Genomic DNA, 15,068 nt, shown 5'->3' on the forward strand with positions numbered 1-15,068 from the left:
TCAAATAGAAAAATAAGAAAAATTTAATTTTATTATAAAGATTAATTAGTCCATAAGATATCAATTTTGTATGATAACGATTTCACTGAAAAGAAAAAAATTAGTATTTAATTTATTTGAGTAGGAACTATTACTGGTTAATGCTGAAAAATTTTAAGTTAGAATTTAGTTTTTAAAAAAATATATTTAAAAATATTTTTAAAAATCAAATATTCAAATTATTATATATAACTTTTATCTAAAACTCTATAAATAATATAAAATATTATATTAATAGAATTTAAGATATGAAATAAATAAATTTCAAAAAATATTTATTTTTATTAAAAAGCATAATTATATTTGATACTAAACTTGTTCATGGGTTGAGTCACTTGGCCCATCTCGAAGACTAGCCCAAAATGTGGGAGGGTTTGGCAAAAATATAGGTTCGAAAAATGGGCTTGAAAAAAAAGGCCAGTTTAAAAATAGGGCTAGTCCTCGGGTAAAGTATTTTTGGTTCAGGCTAGGCCCGACCGACCGAATTCACTAAAGGACAAAAAAATCTTTTTTTAAATATTATTTTCTTATTGTTTTCCTCCTATTTTTCTACTATTTTACTATTATCTTGCTACTATTTTGTTATTATTAAGTTAATTTTGTTATTATTTTAAAGACATTTGTTAAATTTGTTATTATTTTAGAGGTATTTGTTTGTTAAGTTGGGTCTATTTTTATGTTATTTAAGTATACATATTTTTTAAAATTTATTTTAATTTGTTGAGAAATATTTATTTTGATGTTTTTAGTATTTTTGGTGTATTATATATTTTAAAATTATATAAAAATAATATAAAAATTAATATGAAATTTGGTTGGGTCAGTCTTAGTTTTAACATTTTTATCCAGATTGAGCTTAGACAAAATTTTAGCCCATTTTTCAGACTAGGTCTAATCCGAGCCTAGCAAAAGAGCCTAAATTTTTAGTTAAACCCGACCCAAATCCAATCCATGCACACCTCTATTTGATACTTAATTTTTATTAAAAGATCAAAAATGTAAAACACAATATCCCAAATAATTTTATAATATAAATTCAGTATTTATATTTAATTTATCTAATAACACGGTTGAATGTTTCTCAAAAAAATATCACCATTTATCTATTATTAAATAGAAAAAGGTTGCATTAAAAAAAAGGAAAAAAGAAAAAAAGGAAAAAGGAAAAAATAATCAAATAATTTTATTTTTATCCATTTAATTGTGCTTTGCTTCTATCGGGAAAAAAAATCTTTACAATAAAATCAAAATGAAATATGGGTCGGGTCATTATTACCCGAATTATCGTCCATATAAATCCCCAAGGGCCAGCAAATTCGCCACCAGTAAGGCACATTTTTTACACGTTCTGCTTCTCAAGTGCCTTAGATTGGATCGCTCTTCTTCTTCTTCGTCTTTCGCTTCCCTCTTTGCAACTGTTTTAATTATCTGCTTCAGATCTCTTAGCAAATATTCAATCTCAGCCATAGATCTGCCCCTGATTTTTGAATCTTCATCCGTCGATCTGAATCACCATGGCGGCCGCAAACGCTCCCATCGCCATGAAGGAGGTCTTAACTGTAAGTCTTCTCGTTTTCGCTCTTATCCCTCTCAGTCGTTTCGTTTTCTGTTGCTTTTTATGGAAAATTCAGCTGAATTATCGTTTATAATCGATTGTTAAGCTTAATCTAGTGCTTCGTAAATCTTGTCAGATGTAATATCTGTAAAATCTGCTTAGATCTGTTTGAAACTTCCTTTATACGTTTTGCTATAGTAACGATTTTGAGGGATCTGAAATGGTATCTTTGGTTGCAGTTGCCAAGCATTGGCATTAGTCCTCAATTTATCACATTCACGAACGTAACTATGGAATCTGATAAGTATATTTGTGTGAGAGAAACCGCGCCGCAAAACAGTGTTGTGATTATCGATATGAACATGCCGATGCAGCCGTTGAGACGGCCTATTACAGCGGACTCCGCTCTTATGAATCCGAATTCTAGAATCCTTGCTTTGAAAGGTTAGTTACTATAACTACGGGAAATTGTTTATTTGTTTTGGGTCACGTTAATCATCTCTCTAATTGACTGCGTTGTTAAAAAATAAACAAATTAATGTGATACCACTTAATTGCAAGGACCCTGCTTATGTGATCATGTTGTATGTGAACTACAGTGTCTGTTGTAGTTAATACTGTCTTCTGTACTGTTTTATTGGTATAATTATCAGGTTCTGTATTTGCAATCTGTTTTTTAGTTTACTAGGAAAAATGTCAGCACTTCTAATTGCTTTTTGGTTGTTTCCTGTAGCCAATTTTGCTTATATTTGTGTCTTAAGACAAGAAAATATGCTTCAAATTCATGCCATAAAGTGCTTGAATTCATGTAAATTACTTCTATTTTATGGAGAAGGAAATTCAATATCTTTAGCATTGCTTTGTATGTCACCATTGATTTTTGTTGTTCGCTTATGCGTTATATGCTGATTTTGACATTGCTTTTGTAGCTCAACTACCAGGAACAACTCAAGATCATTTGCAAATATTTAACATAGAGATGAAAGCAAAAATGAAATCCCATCAGATGCCTGAACAGGTGAAACACATTTATTATCTCATTTTATTTATTTATTTCTTGTAATGGTTCCACTATTCGGTCCTTTAGATATCTGCCTCTCTACATTTATATTTTTCCTTGAGAGTGAGCTTGATTGCATGAGCCTAATAACCTGTCCTTGGTCAATGTACAGGTTGTATTTTGGAAATGGATTAGCCCAAAATTGCTTGGCCTGGTAACACTGACCTCTGTGTATCATTGGTCAATTGAAGGTTGGATTTTATTCAGTTAGCTTTATCCAGCATGACAGGCTCTGTTCATCTCTTAATATATATATTTTCTTCTTTTAACTATAGTATAAGTTTCTTTGGTGTTATCTGTCTCATTGTGTCTTTCTTCTGGCAGGTGATTCTGAGCCAGTTAAGATGTTTGAGAGAACAGCTAATTTAGTGAACAATCAGATCATAAACTATAAGTGTGATCCTTCGGAGAAGTGGTTGGTTTTGATCGGAATTGCCCCTGGTGCACCTGAGGTATGTGGTTTCGCTAATAAATGCTTTCTAAAGGTTTCTTTTTTCCTGTGAAGAAGTTACCGTGTCATCTGTATTTAGTTTTGTGAATTTGAGAAGTATGACTTGTGAGGTAAATTTCATTATATGCATCCTCCTCCCCCCCAAAGAAGAAAGAAAATGAAGTAATATATTCAAAATATTTTCCTAAGCAAACTGGGCTGGAAAAGGTTCTTCCAGCTGGTATGGTTGTCATGTGCCCATTATTCAAATTGCTGAAATTAACTTTGTGAGTTAATTTATTAACCCCTTATGAGTAATTTATTGTCTCCAGTGGTGTTATTTTGGATTTGCATCCCTCTAACCCAAATTTCATTTTTTTCTTTCCATTCTGTCTCTCTATTGATAGTATATTTCCTTGCATAATTATTATTAATTATGAAGTTCTATCCCTTAAAAAATCACTTTTTGTGCCAGTATGCAGTTCTGAATTTGATCAATGTTTTTTGCATCTTTTAGAAGCCACAATTGGTTAAGGGGAACATGCAACTTTTCTCTGTTGATCAGCAGCGTAGTCAAGCTCTTGAAGCACATGCTGCTTCATTCGCTCAGTTTAAGGTAAAAAGGTTTCTTGTTCTTCACTCAATTTCTGTATATATGATCTATCAAGCAGCTTATCGTATATGCTTGTTTGTATTGAGCAGGTTCCAGGAAATGAGAATCCTTCTATTCTTATTTCATTTGCCACTAAGAGTTTTAATGCCGGTCAGATTACATCAAAGTTGCATGTAATTGAGCTTGGTGCCCAGCCAGGTTTGTTTCTGTTATCTGTTATACTTTTGCCATCCCCTTGTATATATGAGTGGAAACTGAAGGTTTTTTTTGTTTTTTTTAAATGTGTACGAAATCTGAAAAATAAAATAAGAAATGAGACGTTGATGCAGTGCTTTCCAATGATGGAATAATGATAGTACGATAGGGAAGTACTTTGATGTGTTGGCATGTTCAGTTGTTGAGACACTACTTCAGAACTTGTGTGATTTTAAATCAGAAATCCTACTCAATTTTATATCTATTGCTGGCTCTAAATCATTATCAAAGACTTTTCTAAAGTTAGAAATTTTTATGTTATCATGTTTAAGTATTTGGATTTAGATTAACTATTCTTTCTTATCAATTGTGTAGCTATGCTATTCTGTGGGTTACTTCGGGCTATCATGTATCCAATCTTTTAAAATAATATATATTGGCAGGTAAGCCGTCGTTTTCAAAGAAACAAGCAGATCTATTCTTCCCGCCAGATTTTCAAGATGATTTTCCAGTTGCAATGCAGGTAACATGATATTTCCTAGATTATCTTTTAAATTGTTTATTGTGTGCCAATATAAGACAATTTTCTGTTTGTTGGCAGATATCCCACAAATATGGTTTGATCTTTGTTATTACCAAGCTTGGGCTGCTGTTTGTTTATGATTTAGAGACAGCATCTGCTGTATACAGAAACAGGATCAGTCCAGATCCAATATTTTTAACATCTGAAGCTTCTGCTGCTGGAGGGTTTTATGCCATAAATAGGCGAGGTCAGGTGTTGTTGGCAACTGTAAATGAAGCAACAATAGTGCCATTTGTTAGCGGTCAAGTATGTTATATGGCTTTTCTTTTTGTTTTCTGGTATCAATAAAGAGACATGCTAGCTTACTATTTCTGGTTGTCTTCTGTTTCAGTTGAACAATTTGGAGCTTGCCGTCAATCTGGCTAAAAGAGGAAACCTTCCGGGTGCAGAGAACTTGGTAAGTAGATTAATTTGTATATTTTTTTGCATATTCCTATGCTTTATGGTTTGTGAATCTTTGCATTGGATCATAATTGGGTAAGAGCCTCATATTGTCAACTATATATTTTAGTTGCTGGGCAATAATATCTAAAGGAATAATTTATTTTTACTGGGAGGATGCTTTCGTTTGTACGTCCATCATGGAACAATCTGTTGCTGATCTCAATGCAATTCATCAATCTTGCAGCAATGCTGAGAATGAAGACATGCCGTCTTCGTGTTTCTTGATTTACTTTAAGGCCACTTTTGTATTATGTATTGCATGACTAGATTTGGCGTTGACATATTTGATGTTGCAGGTTGTTAATATTACTATCTAATATTAGTTATTCAATTTTCATGTGTTATTTTATTCCACCTTGTTCTCTGGGCATTACTAGGATGTTGACTGTGATTTTGCATATATCAGGTTGTCCAACGTTTTCAAGAATTGTTTGCTCAGACAAAGTATAAAGAAGCTGCTGAGCTTGCTGCAGAGTCTCCACAAGGGATACTTCGCACACCTGATACAGTTGCCAAGTTTCAGGTCTCATTTTGCTTTCTTGATCATGCAGATACTTAGATTCTGTTTGGTTTCTGAAAATATTTTCTATTTTCATTTTCCTTTTCATTTTTAGAAAATAGTTTTCATTTTTTAAGAAAAAATGAGAAAATGTTTGGTAAATAGAAATAAAATTTGTTTTCAATAATGAAAACATGTTTGGTAACTATTTTCTATGATAGAAAATGAGAAATAAAATAATTATTTTTTTACGTTAATTTTAAACCAGGGTATTAGATTTCATATTTGAAAAATTATTGAAAAAAGAATATTTCTGCGTTTATATGGGTTTGAATCGGGGCCAATTCATTTAAAGTTAACCATTGTTTTCATCATTTTCACTTTTGCAAAGCATTTTTAGTGAAAACAATGAAAACAACTTTTAATCGTTTTCTAATTCACTCTCATTTTCCAAAAATCATTTTCAAAATTTTCAACCAAACACGCTTTCTTGAATGTTCTCCATTTTTCAAGAAAACAAAAACGAAAATGACCTTTGTTTCCTGAAACCAAATGGAGCTTTTTTTTTTGTGTGTGTTGATTTTATCTGAGGGAGAATCACTTACCCTATTGCTGTAGAGTGTCCCTGTGCAAGCTGGGCAGACTCCGCCGCTGTTGCAGTACTTTGGTACCCTTTTAACAAGAGGAAAACTCAATGCATTTGAGTCATTGGAATTATCTCGGCTTGTGGTTAACCAAAACAAGAAGAACCTTCTGGAGAATTGGTTGGCTGAAGATAAATTGGAATGTAGTGAGGAACTTGGAGACCTTGTGAAGGTATGATTTGTACACTCTAGAATAGAAATCTATCGGTATCTTATTCAATTTTATCTAAATTTCTGCTTCAAGGAAGTGGAAATGATTTTACCACCTTTTCTTTTTTGCCTTTTCCTAATTTTCACATTGCTTTTGCTGTAGACTGTGGATAATGATCTTGCGCTGAAAATATATATTAAAGCTAGGGCAACTCCGAAAGTTGTTGCAGCTTTTGCTGAACGTAGGGAGTTTGACAAGATCTTGATTTACTCAAAGCAGGTGATTGCTGTCTCCTTTGTATTGACATTTTCTGGTGTGATGATATATGATCTCCTTGTTTACAACCTACGAAGTTGGGAGATTATTTCTTCACCTTGTTCTTTACATTAGAGAATGCATGCACCAAGATTCATGACTCTATTGTTTCCTCAGGTTGGGTACACTCCTGACTACTTGTTCCTTCTGCAAACAATTCTCCGTACAGATCCACAGGTTTGATTCCGTGTCCGTTTTCTGTGCTCTTCAGGGTTTGAGGCATTGTGTTGAAGCTTGTCAAATCATACTAGCTATTAATAAATGTTTAAATGTATTAAATCTCTTCATGACTTTTTAAGTTAAATTTTATGAATATTCTGATCAAGTTAAAATCATACTAGCAATTGATAAATGTTTAAATGATTGCTGACTGATAGATGATAGCTTTATGGACTTTTTGATGGAATTGGATCTGTTTAATTTTTAAGGAAAAACTACCGTTTTAGAGGGAGCTAATTTATCACTTGTTTCACTTGTAGGGAGCTGTTAACTTTGCATTGATGATGTCTCAAATGGAGGGAGGTTGTCCAGTTGATTACAACACCATCACTGATCTTTTTCTTCAGGTCTGCTGCTTATTGAATTATTTGTGAATTTAATGTAAATTTTTCTGTAAAATATATGTAAGATTGTTTTCCTATCCTTTTTGTATTCAGAGGAATTTGATACGGGAGGCTACTGCATTTCTATTAGATGTTTTGAAGCCAAATCTGCCAGAGCATGCTTTTCTACAAACTAAGGTTATATCTTTCATGTGCTGGTTAAGCTAATCTATTTCTATTATTTCTTTTTGATTTCCTAAAAAGAATATACTCAGTTTAATAATATTCTTTTCCATGCAGGTCTTGGAAATCAATCTAGTAACTTTTCCAAATGTAGCTGATGCCATCTTAGCAAATGGAATGTTCACTCACTACGATCGTCCCCGAATTGCACAACTATGTGAAAAAGCTGGTCTCTTTGTGCGAGCTCTTCAGGTAATTTCTTTTTAAAATCATTGTGTTTCATTGTCTGCCATTTTCTAGACTGAATTAATAATGTCTCCTTGATTAAATATTTAAAAATAATACCTTTTTTGCAGCATTACACTGAGTTGCCCGATATTAAACGTGTCATCGTGAATACACATGCTATAGAGCCACAGGTAAAAACATTATCTACCAACTTTATCTCTTGGTAAAATTGGACAGAACCTTCTAACATATTTTTTTCTCATCCTTCTGTTTTTAGTCACTTGTTGAATTTTTTGGAACACTTTCACGAGAATGGGCTTTGGAGTGCATGAAGGACCTTTTGTTGGTTAATCTAAGAGGCAATCTTCAAATAATCGTTCAGGTAAAGTATTATTGTATATGGTATTTTAATAATGTTTAGTAAATTCCCAAAGGCTAAGTTGTGTGCGTGTGCAGGTTGCCAAAGAGTACTGTGAGCAGTTGGGTGTTGATGCTTGCATAAAACTTTTTGAGCAATTTAAGTCATATGAAGGATTGTACTTTTTCCTGGGCTCCTATTTGAGCTCAAGGTAAGCTATTTAGCAAACAAGAAATTTACTTTGTTCTCAAATCACTGCTATATCTAAGATTTTACTTACTATTATGTTGACTTTTGATTATGGGACAGTGAGGATCCTGATATACACTTCAAGTACATTGAGGCAGCTGCTAAAACTGGTCAAATCAAGGAGGTTGAGCGTGTAACCAGGGAATCAAATTTTTATGATGCTGAGAAGACAAAGAACTTCCTAATGGAGGCCAAGCTTCCTGATGCAAGGCCCCTAATTAATGTTTGTGATCGATTTGGGTTTGTTCCTGATCTCACTCACTACCTCTACACAAATAACATGCTCCGGTACATTGAAGGGTATGTTCAGAAGGTATGCTTGATATTCTCTGCTATTTTTGTATACTGGAATATTCTATGAAGTAAATTTAAATTTGATTAATTGAGAACCTTTTTGCTTCTTTTGATAGGTGAACCCAGGGAATGCTCCTTTGGTAGTGGGGCAATTGCTAGATGATGAATGCCCTGAAGATTTTATAAAGGGTCTCATTCTCTCAGTCCGTTCTCTGCTTCCAGTTGAGCCCCTTGTGGAGGAATGTGAGAAAAGGTTATCTTCTTTTTCTGTCTCCTGTCGTTCATCGTTTATTATGCCATTACTATTTGTTTTTTTATTTTTCTGTATATGGTTTCCAGAAATCGCCTTCGTTTGCTTACACAGTTTTTGGAGCATCTTGTGAGTGAGGGAAGCCAAGATGTGCATGTTCACAATGCTCTGGGAAAAATCATCATTGACAGCAATAACAATCCAGAGCACTTCCTCACAACCAATCCTTACTATGATTCTAGGGTGGTTGGTAAGTACTGTGAGAAGCGTGATCCCACTCTGGCAGTTGTGGCTTACAGAAGAGGACAATGTGATGATGAACTTATCAATGTCACTAATAAGAACTCATTATTCAAATTGCAGGCTAGGTATGTACCTATTTAGTTGATTTATGATAATGTATTGGGTTTTCGTTTTAAAGTGGCTTATCTGTGCATTGTCCTGTGGTCACAGGTATGTTGTTGAGAGAATGGATGGTGATCTTTGGGAGAAGGTTCTAAATCCTGAAAATGAATATAGAAGACAGCTAATTGATCAGGTTGTGTCAACTGCTTTGCCAGAAAGCAAGAGTCCAGAACAAGTTTCTGCAACTGTTAAAGCTTTCATGACAGCTGACCTGCCCCATGAACTGATTGAGCTTCTTGAGAAGATTGTGCTCCAAAACTCTGCATTCAGTGGGAACTTCAATCTGCAAAATCTACTTATTTTGACAGCTATTAAGGCAGATCCATCTAGAGTCATGGATTATATCAATAGGCTAGATAATTTTGATGGACCTGCAGTTGGAGAAGTGGCTGTGGAAGCCCAACTATATGAAGAAGCTTTTGCGATTTTCAAAAAGTTCAACTTAAATGTTCAGGCTGTCAATGTTTTATTGGATAACATTAGAAGCATTGATCGGGCAGTGGAATTTGCATTTAGAGTCGAAGAAGATGCTGTTTGGAGTCAGGTGGCAAAGGCACAACTGAGGGAGGGGCTGGTTAGTGATGCAATTGAATCGTTTATTCGTGCAGATGATGCTACTCAGTTCCTTGATGTTATCGGAGCTTCTGAGGATGCAGATGTCTACTCTGATCTGGTGAGGTATCTTCTGATGGTTAGGCAGAAGGTCAAGGAGCCCAAGGTGGACAGTGAACTCATTTACGCCTATGCTAAGACTGATAGACTGGGAGAAATTGAAGAATTCATTCTCATGCCAAACGTTGCTAATCTTCAAAATGTTGGTGATCGCTTGTTTGATGAAGCCCTATATGAGGCCGCAAAAATAATATTTGCTTTTATATCGAACTGGGCCAAGTTGGCTGTTACACTGGTGAGGCTTAAACAATTCCAGGGTGCTGTTGATGCAGCACGAAAAGCAAACAGTGCCAAGACATGGAAAGAGGTTTGCTTTGCTTGTGTTGATGCAGAGGAATTCCGATTGGCACAGATATGTGGTCTGAACGTTATTATACAGGTGAGTTTCATGAACAATTAAGTTGCTACGTATGTCTGCACATTCAGTTCCCCTTTTTTTCTGATCATGTTTGTTTATGGAAGATTGTTTGTCTGTGGTTTTGACCATTGAGTTTGTTGATCTTGTAGGTGGATGACTTGGAAGAAGTCAGTGAATACTATCAGAATAGAGGATGCTTCAATGAGTTAATCTCTCTCATGGAGAGTGGTTTAGGATTGGAACGTGCACACATGGGGATCTTTACTGAGTTGGGAGTTCTGTATGCCAGATATCGTGCAGAGAAGCTTATGGAGCACATTAAGTTGTTCTCTACTCGTCTCAATATTCCCAAGCTGATAAGAGCATGTGATGAGCAGCAGCACTGGAAGGAACTTACCTACTTATATATCCAATATGATGAGTTTGATAATGCTGCAACTACTGTGATGAACCACTCTCCTGAGGCATGGGATCATATGCAGTTCAAAGATATCATAGTCAAAGTTGCTAGTGTTGAGCTATATTACAAGGCTGTCCACTTTTACTTGCAAGAGCATCCTGATCTCATCAATGATATGCTAAATGTGCTTGTGCTTCGTGTGGATCATACTCGTGTTGTTGACATTATGAGAAAGGTTCAGTTTTGGTGGAAATTATTTAATATTGAAATAAATACTAATGGATTGCTTTAGTAGTACTTTTATTCATTTTGGGTTGACAATTAACGTTCTGGAATTTCAGGCGGGTCATCTGCGTCTGGTGAAGCCATATATGGTTGCTGTTCAGAGCAACAATGTATCAGCAGTAAATGAAGCGTTGAATGAGATTTATGTAGAGGAAGAAGATTATGATAGATTGAGAGAATCTATTGACTTGCATGATAACTTTGATCAGATTGGCCTTGCTCAAAAGGTGAAGTATTGTTGTTCTTGCCTTTTTATATGCTAGTAAGTTGGTTCTGATATTGTTTCTGAATTGCTCGAGTAGATTGAGAAACATGAGCTACTTGAGATGAGACGTGTTGCCGCATACATATACAAAAAGGCGGGCAGATGGAAGCAGTCCATTGCCTTGTCAAAGAAAGACAGCCTTTACAAAGATGCTATGGAAACTGCTTCACAGTCTGGTGATCGTGAACTTGCTGAGGAGTTGCTTGTTTACTTCATTGAGCAGGTACTGACTCATTCCTAAATATGCTTTTACACCTTGGTCAAGCAGTATATGCAACTACGCCAGGTTGCTTGGTTCTATTTGTCCCTCTAGGGTGCAAGTATAAAATAAGAGCTTCTCGGTAACCATACCATGGGACATTTAGAGTGAAGGTTTTTAACATAGGCATTTTTTTTTTGTTATATGGCAATTTGTTACAGGAATGTTGGTTATTATTTGAAGTGGATATAATTCTGCTGGTAATGTTATCTGTACAGGGCAAGAATGAATGTTTTGCGGCATGCCTCTTTGTCTGTTATGACTTAATTCGACCAGATGTTGCTCTTGAAATGGCCTGGGTTAACAATATGATAGACTTCACATTCCCGTTCCTGTTGCAGGTGATTTCTTTGCTGCATCTTCAGTACTATTGTATATTTGGGGATTTATTAGCAACCATAACCCTTTCGGTTTCATGATCATTCTTAATTTCAAGATGTCGTGTTAGAATCCTATTTGACTCTCCTTATATTTCCAGTTTATCCGTGAATATACCGGCAAAGTTGATGAACTTATCAAGGATAAGATCGAGGCTCAAAAGGACGTAAAGGCTAAAGAGCAAGAAGAGAAGGAGGTCATTGCACAACAGGTATAGTTACTTTACCAATTCTCTATGGCTGTGGAGTTGCTAGATCTTCAAAGGGTTGGATGATTTTCTAACTTAATTGAAATGCTTTGTATTGCAGAACATGTATGCGCAGTTGCTACCTCTTGCCTTGCCAGCACCTCCAATGCCAGGAATGGGAGGAGGTTTTGCTCCTCCACCACCTATGGGGGGAGGAATGGGAATGCCTCCGATGCCACCATACGGTATGCCACAAATGGGCAGCTATTAAGTCCTAACCAAGTCTGTTTTGTCAAAAGGTTTTATTAGCAGCAGGGAATCCCATGGTGCATTGAGGTTAAAAGGCTGACGTAGTTCTATTAGTGGCAATTTTTCACGCTTCGACGCTTTCATTTTATTTTTCTTGTCCGTCTCTGGTAGGGTGTGTGATATGTCTTGTAATATTCATTTTTTTTTTATGTAGCAAGAGGCATTTTTTTGGCTGCTGATAGGGGGCAAGCCGAGGATTTAATGCATATTTGTAATTTTCCTTCTTGTAGTATTATTTTCTTCCGGTCTTTGGAAGCGACTTACGAGTATATACGAGCACACTTGCACATTACGCCTGTCATTATTTCGAAATTTGATATTTTTCGGTAACTCTGTTTCCCCCCTTGCACCTAAAATATTCGGTCCCTTTTTCTTTTTAAATTTTTTCTCTGTACTTCATTTTACAAGAGTATGTCTATTAACAAAGTTTGCTTTGAGTTAATCAAATATTAATTCAGTAAATGTTAAAATGTTAATCGTTTTTCATGTATTTTTGTGCATAATTTAAACCTAAAATAAATTTATAAGTAGTTAAATTTTATAGGTTTTGATACACTTGTTTTAAAAGTGTTAAAATAATTTAAAAGTTATTTTGACTTTTTTTAATTCCACATGTAAAGTTTTTCTTATTTCATTAAAGTTTTAAAACTCTACAAGTAGAGTTAAAAGTTGGGGTTAAATAGAGTTTAAAATTGGGATTAAAGAGTTAATAAATATCTTAAAGAGTATAGTAAAATATTTAAAAATAAAATATATAATATTTTTTAATACTACTTATAAAATAAAGAAAAACATACTGTTATTATACCAAATATCCACCTTAATTTTTTTATGTACTACGATTTTTGAATGAAACCCTCGAAATGTTGATTCGGCCCACCTCCGAGTATTTTGATTTAATATATTAATAAATTACACATATAGGGGCTCACCTTCAAATTTTATACTGATTGTAATTGTAAATTGTACAAATTAATATGGGCTTCACAATCTCCCCATGGTCACTTTTAAATTTGTAAAGAAGGTTTTCCCCTTTACTCGCTATTTGTTTTTAAAGCCCCAATTTATGATATTTAGAGTTTTGGATCGGTTTTTTTGAATATTTAGGGAAATAGGTCAATTTTAAAAAGATATGTTTTCTGTTTTTTTCTCCAATTTTTTTTTTTGTGTTGAGTGTTGAAAATTTAGGGAGAAAGATTTATTTGTGTTTGTGTTAGTGGTAGACATTGTGATAGTTTTAAGGTATGGGTTCACAGTGATGCGATAACGCTTGGAGACCCACACATTTTATCTGTTGTATCGGGATGAAACCATCACCTTAGAAGCCCATCGCATTGCAACTCAGGCTCCTAGTTCACAATGCTTATACGGTTAGGGGTTGAAGTATAATTAGGGCTCCTAGTTGACAATGGTTATGTGGTCACGGGTTGGAGAATAACTCAGGAGCCCAGTTGACAGTGGTTGCTGTCACAGGTTCAAGTTTCATGATACTGGAACGAGATGCTTTATAAATTCCATACATAAGTTTGAAACCATAATCATAGGGAAAAACAAATGAGATTTCTAGTATAATGAACTTATTTCTTTTTAACTATCTCCATCAAAAGCAATATCCTTATCTTGATTGTCCAAAACCTATGACAAAGTTGGATGCAATAGGACTTTCAAAAGGGAGTGACTATGGCGGTGGAGAGAAGCTAAAACTTGAGTTAAGGCGACAGCGGTTGTAGTTATTAATGAGTTCTTTAATCATAGCAACCGCTGTCAGCTTGAAAGGACTTTCAACTTTTCTCCACCGTCATAGCCACTCTTCCCCTTGAACTTCCTTTTGCCCCCAACTCAATCACAAGTTTCAAATAATGAGGTTAATGATACTGTTTTGGTAGAGATGGAGAAAAAGAATAAGATGATTATAGTGAAAAGTTATTGGATTTGATGCCTTAGAGTAGTATATTCGTTTGTAAACTTATAATTTTTTCAAATAGATTGAATAAAAAAAAATCATGAATTACATTAATATATTTGTATGATTGTCCTGATATGATTTTTACACGCAAAGCAAAATAGAAGCAAATGTTGCTCATTGATTGTCTAACATTTAAACTAATACTAAGCGATATTATGTGGTTAGATCGTAATACAGAAAGAAAACTTATATTATTAGGCGAACCTAAACATGTCCTTAGTCTAATTAAAAATGAGCAAACCGATTGAAAGACTAATATACTGTCTATCAAGTCCAATTATGGAGATGCTTTATCTTGGGCATCGGAGCGGATGACTCCTAGAAGATAGAGACATAGATGTGACTAACAGAACTGAAAGTACATCAAACAAGACCTAAGAAGAATAGATCCTGAATCCATTTATGGATTTATAACATTCATAGTGTGACATAATTAAATTCTAAGTGGATGACAGATTATGTATGCATGACTCGTAAAATTTGATGTAAGTAAAAGTCCGAATTCGAATAGATAAGGAACCGTAAGCTGGTGCGTTGGGTGTATGACTTCTGTAGTATGTAGCATCATTCAAAACAGTGGAATTCATAGCCCAAGACAAGGGTAAATGATATCCTCTCATTGGTATTACATGGTTGATGAAGAGTAAATGTGGCCACGGGTTGTTAGTTTTTGTGATGAATGACTTGATTACTAGTTTATAGTAATTGACTTTTCATGAAGGAAGATGTAATGGTTACCATGAGATAAAATAGGATCATATTGGGAGAACGAATATTATCCCAAAGAGATTAAGGATATCCTATGAGGGTAACACACTTATGACAAGGTCATTGGACAAAAACTAATCGAGTTGCTTTCGTAATGGTATGCCATTGTGGAGAGCTCAGTCACGATACTATAGTGAAATGACTTCGTGACTAAATGAATTTATAATTAATAGGCGAAAATCTA

The 15,068-nt window shown here is 34.6% G+C and overlaps 1 protein-coding gene across 1 annotated transcript; it reads left to right on the forward strand.

The window, feature by feature from the left end:
• The first annotated feature begins 1,324 nt into the window (after positions 1-1,324).
• LOC108460199 (clathrin heavy chain 1-like) lies at positions 1,325-12,480 on the forward strand. Its single transcript, XM_017759599.2, has 30 exons — positions 1,325-1,598; positions 1,834-2,038; positions 2,524-2,612; positions 2,767-2,845; positions 2,979-3,106; positions 3,602-3,700; positions 3,787-3,895; positions 4,336-4,415; positions 4,494-4,721; positions 4,807-4,872; positions 5,326-5,442; positions 6,037-6,234; positions 6,376-6,492; positions 6,646-6,705; positions 7,008-7,094; positions 7,185-7,268; positions 7,371-7,505; positions 7,610-7,672; positions 7,759-7,863; positions 7,938-8,050; positions 8,149-8,401; positions 8,499-8,635; positions 8,722-9,000; positions 9,086-10,088; positions 10,217-10,702; positions 10,809-10,979; positions 11,055-11,240; positions 11,495-11,617; positions 11,755-11,865; positions 11,963-12,480. The coding sequence occupies exons 1-30, from the start codon at positions 1,554-1,556 to the stop codon at positions 12,110-12,112; spliced, it is 5,106 nt and encodes a 1,701-aa protein (XP_017615088.1). The 5' UTR covers positions 1,325-1,553; the 3' UTR covers positions 12,113-12,480.
• The last annotated feature ends 2,588 nt before the right edge of the window (positions 12,481-15,068 follow it).

The sequence above is a fragment of the Gossypium arboreum genome, chromosome 4 (assembly GCF_025698485.1).
Source record: "Gossypium arboreum isolate Shixiya-1 chromosome 4, ASM2569848v2, whole genome shotgun sequence".
Taxonomy (NCBI): Eukaryota; Viridiplantae; Streptophyta; class Magnoliopsida; order Malvales; family Malvaceae; genus Gossypium; species Gossypium arboreum.